The sequence below is a fragment of the Scyliorhinus canicula genome, chromosome 9, assembly GCF_902713615.1.
Source record: "Scyliorhinus canicula chromosome 9, sScyCan1.1, whole genome shotgun sequence".
In the NCBI taxonomy this organism is placed as follows: domain Eukaryota; kingdom Metazoa; phylum Chordata; class Chondrichthyes; order Carcharhiniformes; family Scyliorhinidae; genus Scyliorhinus; species Scyliorhinus canicula.
The window spans coordinates 174,004,280-174,030,637 of NC_052154.1; the positions used below are offsets into that span (position 1 = coordinate 174,004,280).

The 26,358-nt window shown below is 43.9% G+C and overlaps 1 protein-coding gene across 4 annotated transcripts in view; it reads right to left on the minus strand.

The window, feature by feature from the left end:
- LOC119971910 (MOB kinase activator 2) overlaps nucleotides 1-26,358 on the minus strand; it is a 242,493-nt gene that overhangs the window by 88,130 nt on the left and 128,005 nt on the right. The window contains exon 1 of one of the 4 annotated variants that reach the window (XM_038808225.1): nucleotides 1,812-2,618. The exons of 2 other annotated variants lie outside the window; for them this stretch is intronic. In XM_038808225.1, coding sequence (XP_038664153.1) covers nucleotides 1,812-1,849 — 38 coding nt within the window. In that variant the 5' untranslated portion in view covers nucleotides 1,850-2,618. Of the gene's footprint in view, nucleotides 1-1,342; nucleotides 1,517-1,811; nucleotides 2,619-26,358 lie in introns of those variants that run through there. One more of the 4 variants, XM_038808224.1, reaches the window with a different exon arrangement.

Consider the following 26,358-nt stretch of genomic DNA (forward strand, 5'->3'; position numbering starts at 1 on the left):
AGTGGCACGGATAGCAGACGCAGTGTTCCTACCATTGATGTCCACTTAAATATAAAAGGACTGACTTCTGGAAACTGAACAGCACTGGAGACCATGTTCATGGATCTCGGGCACTGTGGCGTCTTGACGAACTGAACTGGATTCCCTAAGTTTTAGCCTTGGAACTCCAAACAACTCTAATAGAGCTCTTGATTAAGCAATGGAGACTGCTTCCAAGTAGGTGACAGGTCTGTAGTAGCGCTGCCCGAAAACCTTAAAAGCAAACCCTGATCTCAAATGTCAATAAGGGAAACAAAACACCTGGTACTACATCCTGCAGCTTTAAATCAGCAATATATATTCACTTGTAGGGAGGTGGGGGGATAGAAAAAAAACAAAGGTATCTATAAGATGTGTGTGATCGGGAATGGAAAAAACTTTGCCTTTGCCAATTCAAACGATGTTTGAGAATATCGTTGGGACCTTGAGTGAACAAATGCATTTCAATACATACTGCTGTACAATAGGTTGGAATACCTGCTATACAACAGCTGTGTACCAAGTCTATTTTCCTGATAACTACACATCTCAACCTTGATTGCCGTGATCTATCACCTTTCTCAAAGGACAATACACACTAGCCAAGAATAAAAGTTCCAGATAGCTAAGCAATCCTTCCTTCTGAACTGTATTACTTGCAACAGCCACTCTTTTTCTGCCTCCCCCCACCCATATTGCTGGAGTGAGAAAAAAAATGACAAATCCTTTTTGTTTTTACCCAAATGCTCCATCAACCTCGCATATGCACTGCAGAACTCAAAAAAAAAAGCAGAATACTTGTGGTCGCCCGACACAATTGTTGAACTTCAGAGCAGAAATGCTTACTTTGCATTATTCTGAACCCCCTGAATGAAAACTCCCATCAGCGTGAATTGCTCTGGCAAAAATCATTGTTTAAAACGTGATATTAAGATCACTGGTAATGCCAACTAACTTGACGCCTGCTTAATGGCACCTTCACTAAAAGCGGGCTACCCCACGCTCCTCCACAACAAGAAAGCGTTGACTTTCAACACTCTTAATTGAAATTCGGCAGCGAACAAGGCAACCTTACGCGATGATGATCTGAAGCCCGTGCCGCCTTCCGAATGCGGAACGCGTGTGAAGGACGGCTTACTGCTAAAAGTAAACGTGTTGCCATAATGCAAGTGTGGGCACACAAAGTGACAAGAAATTAAAACAAAAAGGAATGGAGACAATGGAAAGCGGGGGGGGGGGGGGGGGGGGGGGGGGGTGAAGACAATGGAAAGCGGGCGGCGGGGGGGGGGGTAGTGGACACAGAAACCGTGGCGTGGTGTAGTACCTAAACAAGACGCAATCGAAGCAGAAGAGGATGTCCATCGAACTTGCAGCTGGGTCTGTTTACCTCCTCTCGGTCTTCACATTGCTGCTGTCCCCGAGATCTGCACTAACTTCCTCCTCTCGGCTAAACTCTGCCCGGAGGATCGCACAACCCCCGGTGAAGGCGGTGGGGGGGGGGGGGGGGGGGGGAGGAAAAAAGACAGAAACATTTCTCACAAACACACACAAGACGGTAAACTTTCTGAAGAGCCCGAGGAATCTTTAACCCAACAGTGAATGGGATTGAGCGCCAAGAGTCCAAACGCACATCCCGCCTGCTTTACTGAAGGCTTTGCAGTGTGGACCGGAGGGCGACGGAACAAAATGCAAATCACTCAACTCGACAACGTTTCTCTCTCTCTCTCTCCAGTTCTTACCTCACTGTTTACTTTTAAAGGCACCAACACAGAGGTCAGGAATATTAACTGTACCTGTGCAATGTGTACGAGCCATTCCTCTTCAGCCTCATGTTCGCTGATAGGAGTCTTATGATGAAATCCAGAATGATTTTCTTCAAAAGAGTTGGATTTTGTTTCTTTTTTTTTAAAAAAAAAAAGCCCCCGCCGCTGACGTTATTTTGCAACTCTACTGAAGGAGCAGCCCTTCGACTAGGTTAATTAGATACAATTCCTGGAGACAGATCCAACCCTGAAATTTGTCTGACGGGCCAAGATTTCCTTTAAATACACCAGAAAGCCACGTAAATAATTTTTTTAAGAACCTTCCAGCCTAATTGCATTAATAGCCTGACACGACCCTTCACTCGAATGATTATCTCTGCTCCAAATCAACTCCTCCTCTGCCACTGGGTCTATCTTGGCCATAAAATAGCAGTGCGAATCGCTTCACTGCACTCCCAGGCAAAACGCGAGCAACTTGGGATCTTCAGCCTGTCTTCTAGGTTAACAGAACATTTTTTTTTTTCGGAGCAGGGTGCTTATACACCAATGACTCTCGATGGAAAAAGAAATACTGAGCGCCGCTGCAACTTCCCAGGCACAGAAATGTCTTGTTTTTTTTCAAAACTCTGGGCAGGCTGCCTTGCATAAATCACAGATGCACAGTGTGTCTGATTAGACTGCTCAGTTTTCCTTCCTGTCCACTTAATATCCCCGCAAATAGAGCTGCCCACTTGATTCCTGATGAAACAAAAAAAAAATCCAATTGACATTACATTTCAACGGGGGCGGGTGAATCAGCAAGAAGGATTTTAACTTTAAAGAACGTCCATAACTGCACGTGAACTTCTCAGTTTGCAGGGACAAAAACAAGTTGAAATCCAACTTGCAACTTCATAAAGCAAGCAGTTTTATCTTAAACCAGGCAAAAACGTAAGACCCCCCTCACAATACAAAGGCCCGAATCCCCAGGGCCAATAAATAATGACTGCTGCAGATCAGCATCTCAAGTTTCATGCCTTTTTCTAACCAAGTCAAACGGTGTAGAATTAAAAAGGCCCCAGCAGTATCTAACCGGCAGCAATTCTTAAATATATAGCCTTGTATCATTAAATAATTTAACTGTCTTACTAAAGCTTTCATTAAATAATACTTCAAGCAACTGGCAGCCATTAATTAGATTCATTTGAAGTGTTGCAGCAGTTTCTTTCTTGCGCTTGTTGAGATCCATGTTTAAACAAATAAGAACACGTTCAAACTTCAAAAACTAATTTAATAACAGAGCTTAGTTTTTCAACATTACTTTTTTTCTATTAATTCTTAAGGCTTCTGCTTCATTCTTCACTACTTCTACAAAAAAAAATTCCCAGACGAAAGGGGAGGGAGAGAACATTTCACTGGCTTTATCTTTCCATAAACGGTGCCAGGTGGCGTCAATCTAAGCGTTTGACTGGCTCGGCAATTTTTCCCCTCTTCCTTAAACAGCTATTCATGCTCACTGGGTACTTTGCTATGTGATACATCACAGATGTAAATTTCCAAAAAATTATGAAAATAAAATAAATTAAAATTGAGCTGTGATAATTCCTGGACCACTTCAAATAAAGAGGTCGCCTTCGTCTAAGACTTGCCATCATGCATTTTACTCTTCTGCTTTGGCAAATAGCTACCACTAGGATGATTTACCTTAAGCAGAAACAAAAAAAAGTGCTGGAAACACCCAGCTAGTCGGTCAGCATCTCTGGAGAATACAAAGTTGAAGGTATGATCTTTATCAAAAATCTAATACAGTAACATCTGTTCTCTTCACTAATTCTGACTAACATACATTTGTGGTTCAGTCTCAGATTTGCAGCATATTCAGTTTGTTTTGTTTTTTTCTTCACCTTAAATTAGCTCTTTGGCATTTGCATTAGAGTAGTGTTTTTCAAACTTTTTTGCCCGGGAACCATTTTTATCAACCTTCGCGACCCACGCCGCCTGAGCATCATGACCCATGCTTCACCACCCATCATTTTCACATTCCTTTAATGCAACAGGTGAGCTAGTTTGGTCCTCACAATCTCACTTGCTTTGTCATCCACTGTTACGTTTTTGCTAAGGATTTCAGCTGATCATTTAAGTTCTCACTGCATCCTTTTAAAGAAAATCAAAAGATTTATCCTTGAACTCGCCATGCTTAGGTGCCTTTGAAGTTTTGAGGGTTTTAAATCTTTAATTTGCCAGCACATCCCTGCATATAACAGACATGGGCTTTGCATTTTGATTTGCTTGAGCGCAATTAATAAAGCCATGCCTCAAGAAATCATCTTTATTGTGCTTTGTTCCCGATATTAAGGATCCTATCTATTCCAACATTATTATTTTAACATCTGAGGAGGCCACACACCATTCGAGGATTCTAGGGACTTAGTTGCGCTATAACTTTAAAAATTGTAGTGATAGGCATTCTATGCAAGTTAACAACCATCATTGATTAGTGGCCTAAGCTCACAACTTAGCCTCACACTTCACTCTATCACACAGGCTCAAAGAGGGGTCTCCGTTTCGTGAAGTGAGCTTATGTTTGTGGAGTTAATATACTTGTCTTTATTTTCTATAACAAAGTGTAGGAAGTGAATTGTTCTTACTATGAAAACTCCATATTCATAGAATCATAAGAGTCATAGAATTTACAGTGCAGAAGGCGGCTATTTGGCCTATCGAGTCTTTACCGGCCCTTGGAAAGAGCACACAACTTAAGCCCACGCCTCCACCCTATCCCCATAACCCAACCTAACCTTTTGGACACTAAGGGGCAATTTAGTACGGACAATCCCCCTAACCTGCACATCCCCGGACCGTGAGAGGAAATCGGAGCACCCGGAAGAAACCCACACAGACACGGGGAGAAAGTGCAAACTCCACACAATCATCCAAATTGAACCTGGCTCCCTGGAGCCGTGATGCAGCAGTACCAACAACCACGCTACCTATATATGCAAAAGAGGGAATAAATTAAGTTGGAGCATAATTAATTAACAAGACTGCCATAAATATTTATATATTTCAGAATCTCTATTGGAATGATCACCCCCTCCTGAATAATGATCATTTTCATGAATGCTGAGCTATCGCGTAAACTTAGAATCAAACCATATCGCTTCCTTTTCCTGGATCTTACTTGAAAAAAGGTAGCACAATACAATTGCAATTACAATGTAAAAAATGTCAAGGCTCATACTGAGCACCATGAAATAAAACATTTAGGCAGTACGGTGGTACAGTGGCTAGCATTGCTGGCGTCGAGGGCCCAGATTTGATACCGGCTCTATTCATCCACATGTTTTACATAAACTCAGCCTGTGTTAATCGATGTTGAGTCCCATCTCAAACCATCTTTTACAAAGTGCTGACCTACAGAGTATGGTTCTCTATTATCGCTCACTGATCAGACTATCATTGAACAGCATATTGATTACAATGAAATATGATTCAGAGATGATGCAATAGCGAATGGTGACACTGAATCTGTGAGAATAGCACAAAACATTAAAATTGTGACGGGGACAATCACTGGCGGTGTCGCCTCGAGTTGTATTCAGTGGATTGTCATTTGAGTAAGAATAATGACTATGATATCACCTTTAAGTTAAAAAGTTGTAGAAACCAGGTCACAAGATGATTTGTTTTCTTCTGAAGACAACGCTTTGCTGCCAACTCATCTATGGGTTCCGGAGTGTCTCCAGAACTTGATCATTATCTGGGAGCACCAATTCCAACTGATTCTTTCCCCTCCCAACATGGCAGCATTGAGCCAATTGTAACACCCTTTTACTTCCTCAGCTGAGATCAGCAGTTTCCCCTGAGACTACGTACCTTTCTAATCTGTCTCTTTCACTGGAAAAAGTTGCTGAGTCACAGTGAACTGGATGTAAATCTCTCACCTACCTTCACTTACTGTCCACATGTGTACGTTTCCGTAAGTTATTTTAAAAGGTAAATTGCTTCTACCTATGGAGGAGGAAAGAGAGGGCCTTATGCAAAAATGTTGTCAAGAAACATGTTCTTCCCCCAAAAGAGGCATCCTGCAATTGTTTCACTACTCTCCATTAAAAATATTTTCTCCATGGTGCACAAATTACAGACATCAATTTCCTAGGTCCAATGATTTTGACTATTTGCTTCTATTCCAGTCTACAAGTACTGGTCTCTTACATTCAATTATCCTACTGAATATATAACTAACCTTAGAAAGAAAATCTTCAAAATTTGAAAAAGAAAATTTATGCCAGAACGCGTTAAAACAAGTCATGTTTGTGAAAATAAAAATCAACTTTATGTTCACCTTTATGATTTATTTTAAACCAACAGAATAATGAAAGTTCTGGCTGTTAAATTCAGTCTCGATATCTGCTTCCAACTTGTACACGTTCCCTCTGAATAGAGGTTATGCTTAATGGTTTGCTAACACTGTTCATAGTTCAGTGAAACAAGTTTTCCTTTGTATAACGCTTGTTTGGATTAGTGACTAAATCCCATTTAGAGAGACATTAGCTGCGATCAATGTTTGGGAACACTGCTAAATTAGAAGAGGTCTGAATATGAAGCAAAAAGAAGAATTTTGTGTGCCAGATAGCTCCACCCAGCAGAAGCACAGTATAAAAGAGCTGCTGCATAAAATTAGGAGCATTACGCACATCAAATCTCCATCTGGGCGTAATCCTCACAGGAAGTAAATGGTGAAGCAATGTGTGCACAAATGGGTCTCAGTAGCTTTTGCTCAGTACCATATAAAGCAAAAAGTAGAGTTCCCACACTTCCTTTGCATAATGATGTATTCTTAATACACATCATCAGGAATTTCCAAAATGTTTCAACATATTCTAAGCAAAGTAAATGGAATAACAAAGACAGACTGACTGACAGTGAGAAAGGGTGGATTGTTCTTTGTTTTACAATCTAGAATAGTGCTTTTATTTGAAAAACAATAACTTTAATCGCCACCTCCACTTAATATCCATTAGCTATTTACATGCAGGATCTTCTCATTTAAATTTTGGTTTTTAAATCCTCTCGCATCAGTTCAGATTCAAAGGTATCTTAGAATTTCATAATGTCAAAGCCTGGTCTTTTGTTGTTGAGCTTTGACATTTGAGTTTGAAATTCAAATATCTTTGATCAATACTTTACATTATTACAATCAATATAGTGATCATATTTTATGAATACAATTTTGTTAAATATAAAAATAAACTGCAATTTTTCCACATTGCAGCCACAGAGCAGTTTTACAAATAATATTTTATTACAATCTCCTCAGAGATCGATAACGTTTAAAAAGACTCAAAGTTTCAGTTACGAGCTGAAAACATTACAATAATCTGCATTTTTTTTTTAAATGCAGTAAGACTAAAAAAAGCACAACTGTCTAAAATCTATTTTCTTTTTGTTAGTAATTTATACTTTGCTAACATTCCACTTTTATAAAAATCATCTGTGGCATCTCTCCACAGAACTACAACCCTGTCACAGCTCGCAAAGCTAAGCAGCCTTTTATTTGGCTGACAGCACAGATTCTGTCTGAGATTCAATGAATTGTAGGGAAGTTTATAACCTGATCTCAAAAATGGCTTCCTCTGCTTTCCTTCCAAATGGCATTGTGAACCATATGATCCTTGTAGCTCAGAAGAAATGCTAATTAATAATTCTTGAGAATCCAACTCTCTTTCATTTTAGAAGTAAATGGACAGTTTACAGCACAACTGTTTACAACCCAGTACCTTCAACACTTTTCTGGGACTTTGGGAGACTCCCACTGTAAACTCAGAGACTGCTCCAAGCATAAATATCTTGCACCTTCTTCTCAGTCAAACAATATAGTTTGTCTCGTAATAGCTTACTTAAACAGTTAAACCATCCACGTACGGCACAGTGATGCAGTGGTTAGCACTGCTGTCTCATGGCGCTGAGGACCTAGATTCGATCCCAGCCCCGGGTCACTTTCCATGTGGAGTCTGCGCAGTCTCCCCATGTGCGCAAAACAAGCCAAAGATGTACAAGGTTGATGGATTGGTCACACTGAACTGCCCCTTAATTGGGGAAAAAAACTGAATTAGGTACTTTAAAAAAAAATAGTCAAACCACCCAGGCTTACTTTTAGGCAGACTTCAGAACTGGTCACATGACCCCATTCATTTTACTCGAAATTAAAAGGTATAATTTCAAAAACTTTAACCATAATCTTATAAATTTCATACTTGTAACACGTTAAACAATAGTTTTTGTTTCAGAATGTTACTTAGCAACCAAATCTCAACAGCATGGTTTGATGAAAGCAAAAAGTTCTTGTCCATTTGTCAATTTACAAGTCTCAAAGCAATAGGGTTCAAAATAGTCCACCTAGTAATGATACAAATTGTCCTGAACTTTCCTTTAGATTCACTTCCCTTTACCTCAGAGCAACACAAAGTATTTTTTTTTTATATATATAATTTTTATTGGAATTTTTTACAGAAAATATAAAACATAACGACAAACAATGAAATGCAACAAAATAACCCATAATAACTAACACCCCCAGACCATATTGACGCATGTATCCCATCCCCCACCCCCCAACCCCAATGAACAACAAAAGAACTTAAAAATAAATTTAAATTAAATAAACAAACATAGTCATCGTCCGCCCCCCCTCGCCTTTTCCCTCCCCCTCGCCTTTTCCCTCCCCCCTCGCCTTTTCCCTCCCCCTCGCCTTTTCCCTCCCCCTCGCCTTTTCCCTCTCCCCCCTTCGCCTTTTCCCTCTCCCCCCCTCGCCTTTTCCCTCTCCCCCCTTCGCCTTTTCCCTCTCCCCCCCTCGCCTTTTCCCTCCCCCCCTCGCCTTTTCCCCTCCCCCCTCGCCTTTTCCCTCTCCCCCCTCGCCTTTTCCCTCCCCCCCTCGCCTTTTCCCTCTCCCCCCCTCGCCTTTTCCCTCTCCCCCCCTCGCCTTTTCCCTCTCCCCCCCTCGCCTTTTCCCTCTCCCCCCCTCGCCTTTTCCCTCCCCCCCTCGCCTTTTCCCCTCCCCCCTCGCCTTTTCCCTCCCCCCCTCGCCTTTTCCCTCTCCCCCCTCGCCTTTTCCCTCTCCCCCTCGCCTTTTCCCTCTCCCCCCTCGCCTTTTCCCTCTCCCCCCTCGCCTTTTCCCTCCCCCCTCGCCTTTTCCCTCTCCCCCCCTCGCCTTTTCCCTCTCCCCCCCCCTCGCCTTTTCCCTCTCCCCCCCCCTCGCCTTTTCCCTCTCCCCCCCTCGCCTTTTCCCTCTTCCCCCCCCTCGCCTTTTCCCTCTCCCCCCCTCGCCTTTTCCCTCTCCCCCCCCGCCTTTTCCCTCTCCCCCCCTCGCCTTCTCCCTCCCCCTCCTCACCTTTTCCCTCCCCCTCCTCACCTTTTCCCTCCCCCTTCCCCCCGGGTTGCTGCTGCTACTGTCCCCGTACCCTATCGTTGAGCCAGAAAGTCGAGAAAAGGTTGCCACCGCCTAAAGAACCCTTGTACCGACCCTCTCAGGGCGAATTTGACCTTCTCTAGCTTAATGAAACCCACCATGTCATTGATCCAGGTCTCCACGCTTGGGGGCCTCGCATCTTTCCATTGTAGATTGATCCTTCGCCGGGCTACTAGGGACGCAAAGGCCAGCACATCGGCCTCTTTCGCCTCCTGCACTCCCGGCTCCACCCCAACCCCAAAAATCGCGAGTCCCCATCCTGGCTTGACCCTGGATCCCACCACCCTCGACAACGTCCTCGCCACCCCCTTCCAGAACTCCTCCAGTGCCGGGCATGCCCAGAACATATGGGCGTGGTTCGCTGGACTCCCCGAGCACCTGACACACCTGTCTTCACCCCCAAAGAACCTACTCATCCTCGTCCCAGTCATGTGGGCCCGGTGCAGCACCTTGAATTGGATGAGGCTAAGCCACGCACACGAGGAGGAAGAATTAACCCTCTCCAGGGCATCAGCCCATGTTCCGTCTTCGATCTGTTCCCCCAGTTCCCCCTCCCGCTTAGCTTTCAGCTCCTCTACGGACGTCTCCTCCGCCTCCTGCATAACCTTGTAGATATCAGATATCTTCCCCTCTCCGACCCAGACCCCCGAAAGCACCCTGTCGCTCACCCCCCTCGTGGGAAGCGAAGGGAATCCCTCCACCTGCCGCCTAGCAAATGCCTTTACCTGCAGATGCCTGAACATGTTCCCCGGGGGGAGCCCAAATTTCTCCTCCAACTCCCCCAGGCTCGCAAAGCTCCCATCAATAAACAGGTCCCTCAGCTGTCTGATGCCCGCTCTGTGCCAACCCTGAAATCCCCCATCAATGTTCCCCGGGACGAACCTATGGTTCCCCCTTAACGGAGCCTCCATCGAGCCCCCCATTTCTCCCCTATGTCACCTCCACTGCCCCCAAATCTTGAGGGTAGCCGCCACCACCAGACTCGTGGTATACCTCGTAGGAGGGAGCGGCCACGACGCCGTTACCAGGGCCCCCAGGCTTGTATCTCCACAGGACGCCCTCTCCATCCGTTTCCATGCTGCCCCCTCCCCCTCCATTACCCACTTGCGCACCATCGACACATTGGCCGCCCAATAATACCCCGAGAGATTGGGTAACGCCAGCCCCCTCCCCCCCCCATCTCTACCCCGCTCCAAGAAGACCCTCTTCACCCTCGGGGTCCCATGCGCCCAAGCAAAGCTCATGATGCTGCTAGTCACCCTTCTAAAAAAGGCCCTAGGGATAAAGATGGGCAAACACTGAAAAAGGAACAAGAACCTCGGGAGAACTGCCATTTTGACGGACTGCACTCTACCCGCCAACGATAGCGGCACCATGTCCCACCTTTTAAATTCCTCCTCCATCTGTTCCACCAGCCTGGTAAAATTAAGCTTATGGAGAGTCCCCCAACTCCTGGCCACCTGCACCCCCAGGTATCTGAAACTCTTCACTGCCCTCTTAAATGGGAGTCTCCCAATTCCCTCCTCCTGATCACCCGGGTGTACTACAAATACCTCACTCTTGCCTAAATTTAACTTATAGCCCGAGAAGCCCCCAAATTCCGCTAACAGCTCCATCACCCCAGCATTCCCCCTTCTGGATCCGCCACATACAACAGCAGGTCGTCCGCATACAGCGATACACGATGTTCCTCCCCACCCCGCACCAGACCCCTCCATCTCCCTGACTCCCTCAACGCCATAGCCAAAGGTTCAATCGCCAGTGCAAAGAGCAAGGGGGATAGGGGGCACCCCTGCCTGGTCCCACGGTAGCGCCTAAAGTACTCCGATCTCCTTCCATTGGTAACTACACTCGCCATCGGAGCCGCGTAGAGCAGCCTCACCCATTTGATGAATCCCTCCCCGAATCCGAACCGCTCCAGCACCTCCCACAGGTACCCCCACTCAACTCTATCAAACGCTTTCTCCGCATCCACGCCACGACTATCTCCGCCTCCCCCTCCACTGCCGGCATCATAATAACATTTAGCAGTCTCCGCACATTCGTGTTGAGCTGCCGTCCCTTGACAAATCCTGTCTGATCCTCGTGTATCACCCCTGGCACACAGTCCTCTATCCTGGTGGCCAGGATCTTCGCCAGCAACTTAGCGTCAACATTGAGGAGCGAGATAGGCCTGTATGATCCACACTGCAAGGGGTCCTTATCCCGCTTCAGGATCAGAGAGATCAGTGCCCGCGACATCGTCGGGGGCAAAGCCTCCCCCTCCCATGCCTCATTGAAGGCTCGCACCAACAGGGGGCCCACCAGATCCGCATACTTTTTATAAAATTCCACCGGGAACCCGTCCGGCCCCGGCGCCTTACCTGACTGCATTTGTCCAATCCCCCTGACTAGCTCCTCCAACTCTATCGGCGCCCCCAGCCCCTCTACCAGCTCCTCTTGAACCCTTGGGAACCATAGCCTGTTCATGAAGCTCTCCATTCCCCCTCTCCCCATTGGAGGTTCTGACCGGTACAGTTCCTCGTAGAAGTCCCTAAAGACCCCATTTACTTCTGTCCCCTTCTGCACTACATTCCCACCCCTATCCGTCACTCCACCAATTTCCCTAGCCGCATCTCGCCTGCGGAGCTGATGCGCCAACATCCTGCTCGCCTTCTCCCCATACTCATATACCGTGCCCTGCGACCTCCTCCACTGTGTCTCCGCCTTTCGCAACACAAAGTATTAAATAACGATGTGTGACAATCACCACACACTGCATGATATTAAATCAGGGCCAGAGTAATTTTTCTGGCCAGTTTGTTGGGGTTGGAGAGCAATTTCTCAAATTGTTTCGCCAGAATGGAAAGGGTTTACGTCTGTTCACTTGATCCAGAAAATCATACAGCTGTCAGGTGGGGCTGGAATCCACATGAGGATGCAAAGCATTGCAGTTGAATGGGACAGACTGGATGGATCGGAGGGTCTATCCTCATTTGTACGTTGATATAACAGTTTTTTTTTCCTGTAACAGAATTCCCCAAACATTTTAGATCCATAGAATGACAGTTGAGGGATTACTTTCCCAGACACTGATTTTATGAACAAAAAATATATGTAATAAGCCTAAAATAGAGCTGATCATTTTGTTTTAAAAAATAAATCGAAATTTGACAACATTTGGAGAGGACTTTCTCACAGTATAGTAACTAATCTAGTTTTACATCCAATGAAATCAAAAATGATCAGATTATTGTTGTATTCATTCAAATTATTATTTTGGCTTTTGCCCTTAAAAATACGCTTCGATTAAATAATTTAACAGGAAAGAGAATGCAAATGGTACATTTATTGACCACATGCAGATAATTAGACAACACAACAAACACAAAATAATTTTCTACCAATTTAAAAGAGCAGTCAAACACGACTGTTAGAAACTGATTAGCATAATCCTGACAAATTTGCCTGCAGCAACGTTATAGCAACAGGTCCAAAAGCATTAGTTACAGAATTGATTCAAAACTGGCAGCACTTGATTTATGGTACCTGATTGGAACAGCTAGAGACCAGGAGAGCGCTCATGGCCAGTAAATTGTAAATGTTTGAGTGCACAGGTCGGATCGTGCACACTTTTATTAAGTGCCCTGGAATCCATGAGATTTTTAAACCTGGTATCACTTCTATGGGGATCTATCCCAAGTGATGCTCTTTCCTCATGGTGTAATGTTAGGATTGTAAAACATGGAAAAACTGCTTTATGCAGATAATAGAGAGAGTACAGCAGTAGCTTTATTCATCATAGAATCCTTACGGTGCAGAAGGAGGCCATTCAGCTCATCGAGTTTGCGCCAATCCTCCGAAAGAGCAATTGGCCTAGGCCTATTCCCCTGCCCTACCCCGTAACATACACATCTTTGGACACTAAAGGGCAATCCACCTAACCTGTACATCTTTGGACTGTGGGAGGAAGCCATAGCACCTGGAGGAAACCCACACAGACACAGGGAGAAAGTGCAAACTCCACACAGTCACCCAAGGTTGGAAACAGACCCGGGTCCCTCGTGCTGTGAGGCAGCTGTGTTTACCACTATCCCCCAGTGCTTCCCTCTAAATGGCATAATGTCATGAAAATATAAGGGAAATCCAAGAAATTGGAAAATATTCTGTGGGTTATGTTCTGGTCATATATTTTAAACTGTGGGAATATGCGAGTAAAATAATTAAGGCAGGGGATGAGTGGCTATGTGAATAGAATCATAGAATTTACAGTGCAGAAGGAGGCCATTCGGCCCATCGAGTCTGCACCGGCTCTTGGAAAGAGCCTCCTACCCAAGCCCACAACTCCACCCTATCCCCATAATCCAGTAACACCACCTAACCTTTTTGGACACTAAGAGGCAATTTAATATGGTCAATCTATCTAACCTGCGCAACTTTGGACTGTGGGAGGAAACCGGAGCACCCGGAGGAAACCCACGCAGACACGGGGAGAACGTGCAGACTCCACACAGACAGTGACCCAAGCCAGGAATCGAACCTGGGACCTGGAGCTGTGAAGCAAGACGAGACTGTCAAATATCTTGCTCTGGACAGACAACAGTGTAAGAAAGGGGTAGCTCCTCTCTGAAAATGATGATGTTAACCCACTGCCCAGGCACTGGAGTGGTGGGCAATGGGAACCTTTCATCACAATGTGGCTCTGACAGCTGCGTTCCAGTTGAAGTTTGAACATGGATTTTGGGAAAGTCTGAATATTCAGTTTATGATCAAGTTTCTTTTCTAAGAAATGTAATATGTTCTAGTGTTAGAGCTGCCAACAAAACACCTAACCCACTCAAGCTTGAAATAAATCTTCTTATGGTTAACTAATGGATGGAAACAAAAACAGCAGTATTCAAGACGACAGTTCAGTTGCTTCCTTTTCCCTAATTGAAACTTGATGGAGGAAATGATTAGAAGAGATTGAGATAAGGCAGGACAAAACTACAAACAAAGAAAAAAGGAAGAGAACACAACCAAGGATGTAAATTAAATAGCAAAATGCTGGTTCTACATTTCACTTTAGCACTTGGCTGAATATTTGCTGAACATGATTTTTTTTTTTAAAAACGCACTTTAATTACAATTTGTGAGAGTCATGAAATCATATCCATTACTTGAAACGCAGTAAATCATTTTCAGCCAGTTATTCATGGTCAAGCCAAAACTGATCCAGTAACTAACTGGCCGGCCAAAATATACAAATAATGTATCATGCTGAGATTATGAAGGGGAAAAGAAGAGTGTAGCCCATGTAGACATGGATTTTTAAAAAAACTTAGTGCACAGCATGTTCAAAAGATAGGTCAATCGCATGAGTGAGAAAAGAACAGCATAACATGTTAAAGTGATTAGATGAAGAGGGATGGGAATAAACCTCTTGCAAGGCTAAGGTGAAACAGTGATTGAGAATAAACATGCTGGTCTGAATGGCTTGTGTTTAAGCTGTAAGTACTTAGTACCTTTGTTGCTGTAATATTTTGCATGTTTACCAAAGTCATAGAATCAGAGAATGGTTACAGCATATCCTGGTACCTAGTTTTATAATAATAATCTTTATTAGTGTCACAAGTAGGCTTACATTCACACTGCAATGAAGTTACTGTGAAAATCCCCTTAGAAGGGGTGAAACAATGGTGTAAAATTGTTATTTTGTAACTATACCCTTTCATCAGTAGAAGCATTGCTGTACCAAATGAAGCCAATTAATTCATCCCATCTTGCCTAATCTGAAACAATACAAGTTCTTGATTCTCTGTGTCCAATTCCTCATATACATTCCATCTTAAAGTAAAAGCAATTATTAAAAGTCCTATCACATGATTTTGCCTCAGCAAGAGGTAATAGTGAGTGTAATGCAGCAACGACCATCATTCACGTACTCCTCAAAGATACGCCCTCCTCCGCCCCTCTGGTCTCATTTAACTCCTGTTCCACCTGTGAAATGACCTGTCATCTCCAGGTCTACCTTCAGATCCAAATGCATCTCCGCCAAGAATCGCTGATGGAATCCTTACAATAAAGATTTTAACCTTCCACGACACAGAAATATTTCGAACCAGTTAAGGAATATTCTCTGTGACCAAAGTCATAGTACATTCATCTTTGACACGCCTGCAGAATGGAACAGTCAATCACACAATCTTCCTCCAAAGACTCTCCTCCATTGTTCAGCTGTGGGGCTTCCTTGATTCAGCTCCTCTCTATCCTCGCCATGCATCCTTATTTCTAAAGTGTGCCAGTGTCCTTTTGAACTTTTCTTTATCTTCATGTTGCTTCTTCACAATGTCAAACAAGATGTAAAGTCCAATTCCACATGTCACACAGATTATACCCAACTCTTATTTCTCCACCACTTCTCTCAATGCCTCCATTGTTGCCAGATTGCTCGCCAATATCCAGGCTTGGATAATGTTGTCCAGCTATAGTTAATATCTGCGCACCCTGATAACAAACTTTGTACACTCTCTACCAACTCCATCTTTCCCCTGGCCGCTGATTTGGAATAAACTAGATTGTTCACAACTGGTGTCCTGTTGAATCCTGTTCATCACTAAGATTATCACCTCGGTTATATCGGTTAGTTCAGTTCAGTCAATCTGCTGCACAACCGTCATTCACATCTTCCGATCTCCAGACTTGAGGTTCCAATGCTCTCCGCACCTCGGCCCTCCCATAACGCCAACCGAAAATCAGCTGCTCATATGTTGCTTTTTCTTATTCTTGCAACAACTCGTGCTTCTCTGTATTCAATAATCTACAAATTCCCAGATTCCCAACACCTCACATTTCCTTCCTTATTTTTAAACACCTCCATGACCCCACTTTTATTTCTGTATACACCTCAATACCTAGACTGCCTCTTCCCTATACTTCCATTCCTCTAGCTCTGGCCATAAACATTTCACCAACAACTCCATCCCCCACACTTTCACCCCACCATTGTGTCTGTACTTGTGGCTTCAGCTCCCTAGGGCCCTCTTTTTGGAATTCCCTTTCATAACACCTTTACCTTCCTATCCCCTTCTCTCCCTTTATACTTTACTTAAAACCCACTTTGATGAGCAAATTCTTGGATACTTTAATATTTTCTTCTTTGGCTGATTGCCTTTTTTCTTTATCCTTTTGTGAAATGTTCAGTATTAAAGGCACAAATTGTTGTATTATACAGGTACCATAGATAAATGAGTTCCGAATCTCTGTTGAGTCACCTATATCATAAAATTGTTGAATCCGATATAAATAGTAGCATTTGTTAATGTAAAAAATCGATGTAAAGAATATAACTTATATTCGATAACAGCTCATATTCATATAGATCAGGGGGCTTGTGCCAATATTGGGAAAGCTGTCCCACAGTCTAGTTAAGCAACAGTCTGACATAGTCATCATACTCACGGAATCATACCTCACACTAACGTCCCAGACACCAATATCACCATCCCTGGCTAAGTCCCGTCCCAAATGGCAGGACAGACCCAGCAGATGTGGCAGCGCAGTCAGGAGGGAGTTACCCTGGGAGTCCTCAACATCGACTCTGAACCCCGTGAAGTCTCATGGCTTCAGGTCAAACATGGGGAAGGAAACCTCCTGATCACCACGTACCATCCACCCTCAGCTGATGAATCAGTACTCCTCCATATTGAATACCACTTGGAGGAAGCACCGAGGGTGGCAAGGGCACAGAATGTAGTCTGGGTAGGGGACTGCAATGTCCGCCAGCAAGAGTGGCTCAGTGGCACCACTACTGACTAGGCTGGCTGAGTCCTAAAGGACATAACTGCTAGACTGGGTCTGCAACAGGTGGTGAGGGAACCAACAAGAGGGAAAAACACACTAGACCTCATCCTCACCAACATGCCTGCCGCAGATGAATCACCGAAACCCCCACAATCAAAATCCTGGGGCTTACCATTGACCAGAAACTGAACTAGACTAACCATTTAAATACTGTGGCTGCAAGAGCAGGTCAGAGGCTAGGATTCCTGTGGCGAGTAACTCACCTCCCGACTCCCCAAGCCTGTAACATCTACAAGGCACAAGTCAGGAGTGTGATAGAATAGTCCACATTTGCCTGTATGAAAGCAGCTCCAACAACACTCAAGAAGCTCGACACTATCCAGGACAAAGCAGCCCTCTTGATTGGCATCCCTTCGACAAACATTCACTCTCTCCACCACTGGCGCACAGTAACAACAGTGTGTACCATCTACAAGATGGTACACCTGATAAAGGAGCTGCGCTCCAAAAGCTAGTGATTCCATGCAAACCTGTTGGATTTTAACCTGGTGTTGTAAGACTTCTTACTGTGCCCATTTACAAGATGCACTGCAAAATGCGACCGCTACCATCTTGAAGGACAAAGGCAGCAGATACATGGAAACACCACCACCTGGAAGCTCCCCTCCATCATTCACCACCTTGACTTGGAAATATATTGCCTTTCCTTCACTGTCGTTGGGTCAAAATCCTGGAACTCCCTCCCGAATAGCAGTCGGTGTACCTACACCACATGGACTACTGCGGTTCAAGAAGGCAGCTCACCCTCTCAGAGGCCATTAGGGATGGGCAACAAATGCTGGCCCTCGTCAGTGAAGCCCACATCCCATAAAAATTAAGTAAAAAATTACATCCAACGGCGGTTGAGGGGCAACCTGATAGAAGTCTACAAGATTATACGGTGAATGGACAGAGTGAAGAGTCAGAAGCTATTTCCCAGCGCTGAAGAGTCAATTACTAGGAGGCATGGGTTTAAGGTGTGAGGGGCAAAGTTTAAAGGAGATGTACTTGGCAAGTTTTTTTTTAACACAGAGGGTGGTGGGAGCCAGGAACTTGTTTCTGGGGGAGGTAGTGGAAGCAGATAAGATAGTGACTGTTAAGGGGTGTCTTGTCAAATACATGAATAGGATGGGAATAAAGAGATATGGTCCCCGGAAGGGTAAGGGGATTTCGTTCAGACGGGCAGCATGGTCGGAGCGGGCTTGGAGGGCCGAAGGGCCAGTTCCTGTGTTGTAATTTTCTTTGTTCTTAAGCTTCACTTAGTGTAATCCCAAAAAAAAAGTCAAAAGAGGATTTATTAGGCAAAGTGACTAAAAGTATGCTCAAAGAAGTGGATTTTAGAATTTGTCTTAACAGAGACGAGAGAGAGGTTGAGCTACCAATTAGTTTTGGGCAGCACGGTAGCACAAGTGGATAGCACTGTGGCTTCACAGCACCAGGGTCCCAGGTTGATTCCCCGCTGGGTCACGGTCTGCACGTTCTCACCGTGTGTGCGTGGGTTTCCTCCGGGTGCTCCGGTTTCCTCCCACAGTCCAAAGACGTGCAAGTTAGGTGGATAGACCATGCTAAATTGCCCTTAGTGTCCAAAAAGGTTTGGAGGGGTTATTTGGTTACGGGGATAGGGTGGAAGTCGGGGCTTAAGTGGGTCAGTGCAGACTCGATGGGCCGAATGGCCTTCTTCTGCACTATGTTCTATGTTTAGGGAAGGAATTCCAGAACTAAATGGTTGAAGGCATAGCCATCAATAGTACAGCAAAAGAAGTGAAATATGCACAAGAGAGATCTCTTGGACATTTGTCAGAGGGGGCTAGAGAGCTAAGAAGTGGTGGGGCAATCTAAGTTGGGAGTTTTGGAGGACCAGGGACCATTTCAAGTCAGTGAGCCTACAGTTGGTGGGTGAGCATGACTTGGACAGGGATTAGGATGAAGGCAGAAACGTATTGGATGAACTGAAGTTTATAGAGAGATGAAGATGGGGCCAGTTCAGAAAATACTGAAACTGGAGGTGACAAGGCTTGGAAGGTGGCTTTGGCTGCAGGTGGATTGAGGCAGATGTACAAAGTTAACTTCCTGACCTGGAAATATATTGCTGTTCCTTTACTGTCGCGGAATCAACATCCAGGAACATCCTTCCTTACTTATGCCTCAGGGACAGCTGCAATTCAAGGAGGCCATTATGGGCGGCACCTTCTCGAGGGCAATTATGGATGGGCAATAAATAGTGGCCTAGCCAATGACGCCCACATTCCATTAATTAATTTAAAGAAACATCCAGAAGGGGTCTGATTGCACTTCAAGCTTAGGAGGGAAAGAAACTAATCAATAAATTAGATCGCAGGAGCATCAAGTGAACTTAAGTCAATTGAACATTCTCTCGTTCATAACGTATTTTACCCTCCCCAGATAGACACTAGATCATATCCAACTCCCCAGAATTTAGATACTGTCTTTTCCTCAATTCTTCTTGTCCACACAGTCATCTCCCCCTCATCTATACACCCTGACACTTCTCCATTTCCAGCTTCCCTTTGTTCAAGCTACTGTTCTTTCCTCATACCAGGACTTCATGTTGGCACCCGTGCTCACTACTTAATTTCAGTTAACGTCAACACTATTGCTCTTCCCTCATGACAAAGAACTAATCTCTGGTCGTAGCCTCTGCCACCAAAGTATCACTTCCAACTCGTCTCTTATCCCACCCCTCCCCCCCACCCCTTCATTACGGTTACATTCTTTCTTCTTTATTACTGTCAATTTCCCCAGTTCTTTTCCCCTCTCTCACTGACAACCATTCACCACTCCATTTCCTCACCACAAATGTTATCCTTATTCTCCCAAATGTGTGTGCTCTGATCATGCATTCTCCACTTATCCCATTTTCGTACACTCCAGTTAATGACCTATGCGTGAAACAGCATTCCTGTTCCCACATAAGGCCTTGCCCTAGCAGATGACAACTGGAGCAATTAATAGTGGAAGAGTGCAAAGAGGAGGAATACAGCCTGTTGGTGAATTACCCATGGATTTAGGAGCAACTGGAGGGTATTGAGGAGTTGGGGGAGAAAGTGTACAGAAGCAAAGAGTTTACGCACAAGGAAACATGAGTTTACGCACCAAGGGAGCACGGTAGCACAGTGGTTAGCACAGTTGCTTCACAGCTCCAGGGTCCCAGGTTCGATTCCCGGCTTGGGTCACTGTCCGTGCGGAGTCTGCACATTCTTCCCGTATCTGCGTGGGTTTCCTCCGGGTGCTACGGTTTCCTCCCACAGTCCAAAGATGTGCAGGTTATGTGGATTGGCCATGATAAATTACCCTTAAGTGTCCAAAAAGGTGAGGTGGGGTTAGGGTGGAGGCGTGGGCTTAAGTAGGATGCTTTTTCCAAGAGCCGATGCAGACTCAATGGGCTGAATGGCCTCCTTCTGCACTGTAAAGTCTATAAAATTCTATGAATAAGTATACAGGGATACCAAATGATGACTGTTCACATAAAAATGGATGGTTCGCATGTATATAAAACAGAATTCGGTGACATATCCAAGTTTGTACTAATAAAAGATTAAGTCCATTTAGTGCTAATGCCAAAATACACAGGAATGGAGAGTTATTTAGTCAGCATGTCGTCAAAACCATGTCATTGAATTATTTTTCACTTTTTCTGAGCAATGTACACAAATGTCTCTTCTAGTTATGGTGACCAATGGGATACTACTAAGTATTTTTAAATAGTCAAACATAGCACCTAAGCCACTTAATTAAGTCACAAAATATTTATAGATGAGCAAAGCCATATGCATCATTTAAGCTAATCTATTGATGTTCATGGCAAACACCAACTGTTTCTTGAAACAATTTCAGTGTTTTTCCCTCCACTAACCCTATTTTGAATTAATTTCTGCATGTTGATCATTGTGCAAAAAATTGCTCAGTAAGTGTCCTAAATTTACTGTCCACTTGTTTGAACCAATGTCTCTTGTACTAACAACTGTTTAGCATGTACCATTCCAACTGACCTTTGCAACAACAATTACTTGTACTACCAATTCACTCCTCTGTATTTTCCAGTCTCCAGATGATCTCCTCTGCATTGGGGAGATCAAATGCAGTTTGGGCGACTGCTTTGCACAACACCTCCATTCAGTCCACAAACGCAACATTCAACTAACAATCATTTGTCATTTTAATTCTCCACACTGTCCCCACTCTGGCTTCTCTGTCCTTGGCCCCCTATCACTGTTCCAGTGAAATTCAAAGGAAACTGGAGGAGCAGAATCTAACTTTTCCATTAAGCACTTTACAGCCTTTTGGACTTGAGACTGGGAGTTCAATAATTTCAGATTGTAATCACTTCTTCAGTTTTTCCAACAGCCAATGCTGGTCTTAATTTACTATAGTCATTTACATCTCCTCCAGACACATTTTGTTTCCTTTCTTGTACCATTAATGCCCTCTTTTGCCTTGCACCATCATACCTGTTCATAAATTTCTCCTGCCTTCCACTCCATCACAGACCAATCCTTCTTGTTCTTTCTCCCCTTTCCCTGCTTCTGTAATTGCTAAAATCTGTTACATGTCTAACTTTTTCCTGTTCTGATCAAAGGTCAACGAGCTGAAACATAACTCTGTTTCTCTCTTCACAGATGCTGCCTGACCTGCTTCGACATACTCTTATTTTTTTTAAAATAATTTATTATCCCATCCTTCAAGCTACAAAGTCAATGCGCAGAGCGGACAGGGGCAAGTCCCCAATCCATCTCACTGCTTGCTCCAAAAACCAATTCAAACCCAAATCGAAGCCAACTCCTGGTCTCCAGAAGAGAGACACACAAGATCCAAGTTGACAAGAAAAGGCACCACACCTCATCTTAGGCTTGATCTGATGGCCAATCTAGTCAAAAGGCCGAGAAACGATTTGCTCTTTTCAGATTTCAGCACCTGCAGGTTTCTTTGCTTTTTTAAAATTATGTTTAGTACTCTAAATATCCCGGTGGTTCTGTCTTAGTCAGTTCCTTTTGAGTTTTTCCAGGCTTCTTCAGAATTGCTAAACAAGGGAACAATCTTGTGGAACTCTGATGTCACATCTGTATCTTAGTGACCAAATGTCAAGCCATAATCTGAATACTGCACTGTACAGTTTACGGTGAAGTCCTTCAACTTGTTTTTACCATGTAGTTCAGTTTTGAACTTTATTAGTTATTGCTCACTCACAATGTTCAGCAGCAAGTCTTCTAATAGCATCAGATATTTTTCAGTTTTTTGCCTTGTTAACTTGGCAGTCTCCATAAAGTCTGTGCGGATTAAATTCAATAGCTCCTGGAAATCGACAGGGTCATTATGATGCATGATGAACCCAAGCCCTTTGCGTCAACACAATTCCCCAATCTACCTGAGCCAACTTGCCCTTCATATCGTAGCTTCCTTTGTTTACATTAAATACCCTAGTTTCGAATTGAACTACATCACTTTAACTTGTGTAAAATTCCATCGTATTATGATCACTCTACCCTAAAGGCTCCTTCCCAGTGAGATTATTAATAAGACTTTTCTCATGACAGAACACTAGATCAAAAATAGCCCATTCCTTAGTTAGTTCCTTGGCATACTGCTCGAGAAAACAGTGCGCATATATCCCAGGAATTCATCCATCTTTGCATTAGTACTGATTAGGGATACCCACTCTATATAAAGATTGAAATCCCAAATTTGAAGAGATTGAGATGAGGTGGAAATGGTGTATGAGAAGGAAGATTGGGTTGCAACATATTGTAAACTTTGGTTTTAAATGAATGGGAAATCATGTTTGACCAAACCTGTTGGAGTTTTTGAGGATGATACTATCAGAATACATAAGGGAAAACCAGTGGAGAACCACTCCACCATCAACAAGATCAACCGGAATTCAAATAGGCCTTAATGTTAGTATCTAATAGGTTCTGTAAATGTACGTTAATACCTGATGGTTTACGGTAGCACGTTTGAATAGGTGTTGGGTATTAGTTGATGATACTCAGTGTGTATATAAAGAACCAGCCAGCACTGGGTGGGCAGGGTTAGAGTGGAGAAGTAACCTCGATAACAAGCAATAAACAGTGTCCACCAAAGCATCCCAGTCTCAGCAGCTTCTTAACAACCAGGTTTGGGAATTCCATTAACATTTGGTTGCAGAGAATGGCTGCCCTGAAAGTGAAGACTAAGATTGACTTGCAAACAGAAGGCAAGTATTGGACTATTTTTTTTTAAAAGAATGAAACTGTAATTGAAGACTCTTGAAAGAAAGATGACATGACCAAAACCAGGCATTGGGGTGGCAGGATATGATTTTCCACGACTGTTCTGTGAAAACAAAATCCATGGTGTTGGATTTCCCTGCTACGGCGATTATCTGCCCCAAAGGTCTGTGTCCGTTCCAACTCTGGTGTTCCACCTGCTTCAAGAAGACCACCATCATACCGATACCAAAGAAGAACCAGGCAACATGCCTCAATGACTACCGCCCAGTGGCCCTGACGTCAGCTGGCCTTCCCCTGCCCGCTGGGTCTCACTTAGAGTGTCAGTCTCAATGTTGAAATGCCTGAGCTCCCAGAGAACAATAGCAGTAGGCTGTTCCCGACTGTCGTGATGGGGTTCTCCATAAGGGTCTTGATATTCCAAGTCCAAGGCGGAAGATGCCTGTGCCGAAGTTCTTTTAACATGGGGTGACCATTACACACTAGCTACCACATGACCTTGATGGAGCAAGGCCTTGGTCCAGTGGCAAGGGGACCAAGATTACTGGAGCCCAAGCTCCACTGTATGGGCTTAGGACGTACCTACCTGCAGACTCCTCCAGTCCTCCTTTCTCCTTCCCCCAGGACTTCTTCTCCATGGGATTCATAAAGTGTAGTGGCGGCATCAAAGTCATGAAGGTGGCTCTGGCTTCTTGCTGTGAAGGGCCCTGCTGCGCCTCTCTCGCTGTCAAGGGTCCCTGCTGTGCTGTTCATAACCAGGCTTGGGAATTCCACTAACACTTAATTGCATATCTATAATCACTGTAATATGTAAACTACTTCTCATGGCTCTCCATGCATTAACTATAAAATATACCTATTAACGTTCACGTGACTGCCCGTAACTGAAAATACAAGAACAAGAAAACTTACAGACTATCTTGCACCTTGGAAATTCTCCTATGAACAACTGCCTAAATATGCATCACATTATCAATACTAGGTTAACGAATAGGAAAAATGTTTAACAATCATCAGCAGAAGTATACAAAAAGCTAACATCTGAATGAAGAAGAACTGGAATAGCAAACATTAATAACAGCTTAAGCTCAAACTAGTCTACAAAACCGGCAGCACGGTAGCATGGTGGTTAGCATAAATGCTTCACAGCTCCAGGGTCCCAGGTTCGATTCCCGGCTGGTCCACTGTCTGTGCGGAGTCTGCACGTCTCCCCGTGTGTGCGTGGGTTTCCTCCGGGTGCTCCGGTTCCTCCCACAGTCCAAAGGAATGTGCGGGTTAGGTGATTGGCCATGATAAATTGCCCGTAGTGTCCTTTCCAACAAAAGTAAGGTTAAGGGGGGGGTTGTTGGGTTACGGGTATAGGGTGGATACGTGGGTTTGAGTAGGGTGATCATTGCTCGGCACAACATCGAGGGCCGAAGGGCCTGTTCTGTGCTGTACTGTTCTATGTTCTATATAAAACCAGTTTCCAGGTCTTCTGATTAGATGTTATTGACAGTGATTCATATGAACCATGCAGTCTTAATAGGCTCTTCTTTATAATTTGAAGCAATAGAAAAATCGATGAACCACTTTATTTACAATATATTATCCAAGTCAGCATCCATTGAAATTTTTTTTTAAATTTAACACCAGCTCTGAAAAAACAAACTTTTGTTGCATTCAAACAGTTTTAAAATTAAATTGTCTTCAATACATCACCAATCTGGCTGCAACAACATTGGCTTTGGGTAGATCTGAATTGATTGGCCTTCATTCAATGGCATTGTTCCCAGACTGCACTCTAACATATGAGTGAATAGTTAGAATTGCTTTGGAGGCTATTAAGCTGATGGACATGTTCTTCTTTAACGAAAAGAAGGAAATTGAATAACTGCTGTTAGAACACTGCAGAATTCAAGTAATTTGTAGCACTATGATCTCATGAGCAGACAAAACGTGGATGTAAGCAAATGATCTGAAAAATAGCAATTCAGTGAGGGAACTTGGTGGCTTCTTGGAGTCTAAGATAATTCACTTTGCGCGTTGAGCTGTTCTGACGTCATGGCTGCCTCAGAACTTGGACTGAAAATGATTTCAGCAAGGAATGGAACAAAAACCTCAAGTACCTTTTCATATTATTGTGAAATCCCAAAACACATTGCTAATGAATTAGTTTGAAGCACACTTACTGTTATGTAGACCAACCTGGGCTGTGACCAGTCACTGAAAAATAACCTAATTCTCATCAAATGGACATCTCATTGGACTAAACAGTGAAAACTTACGTCATAGCTTAATTGACATACAGCACTGTTCTTACTATTATGGCCTTCTAGCTTTCATGGGTTAAATCCCTGAAGTTGTTACAGAGTCTCATTGTAGAATATTACATTCTCTCTCGGCAAAGCCCCCCCAGACCCGAGGGAAAATATTTGGGAGCACTTAGTAAATGGTTACAGATTAATCTGGGGTACTCTGAATTATAAGCAGTTACCTGCCTTTCTGTCAAAGGATTGGAGAAAGGTGCAAGGAACCCCATATATTACATGTGAAAGCTGGGTCTCTTATTACCTACATAAAATTATCACTGCACAAGTGTAGCCATTTCAGTATAATGTTAACAGTAAATAATTAAGACAATGTTACAACTAACTTACTCAGTTGTAGGAGGGAGAGCAGGATATTTTTAAATATATGTTTATGGAATGCAGGTATCGTTGGGCTGGAGCAGATTTATTGATCACCTCTAATTGCCCTTCAGAAGATGGTGATGAGCTTCCTTCTTGAACCGCTGCAGTCCTTGTGGTGAGAGCACCTATGGTGCTGTTAGGGAGGGAGTTCCAGGATTTCACCCATCGACAGTGAAGGAATGGTGATATAGCTCCAAGTCAGGATGGTGTGTACCTTGGGGAGGGGGTGAGGGACACGCCCTGAAGGTAGTGGTTCCTGTTCAACTGCTGCTTTTGCCCTTCGAGATGGTAGAGGCTGCCTTTTTGACAGAAAGGCAGGTAACTGCTTATAATTCAGAGTACCCAGGTACGGTCAAAATTAACTTTGGGAGTGGTGTAGATGGTGTTGAGCATCTGAATGTGATTGGCGCCATACTCATCCAGGCAAATGGAGA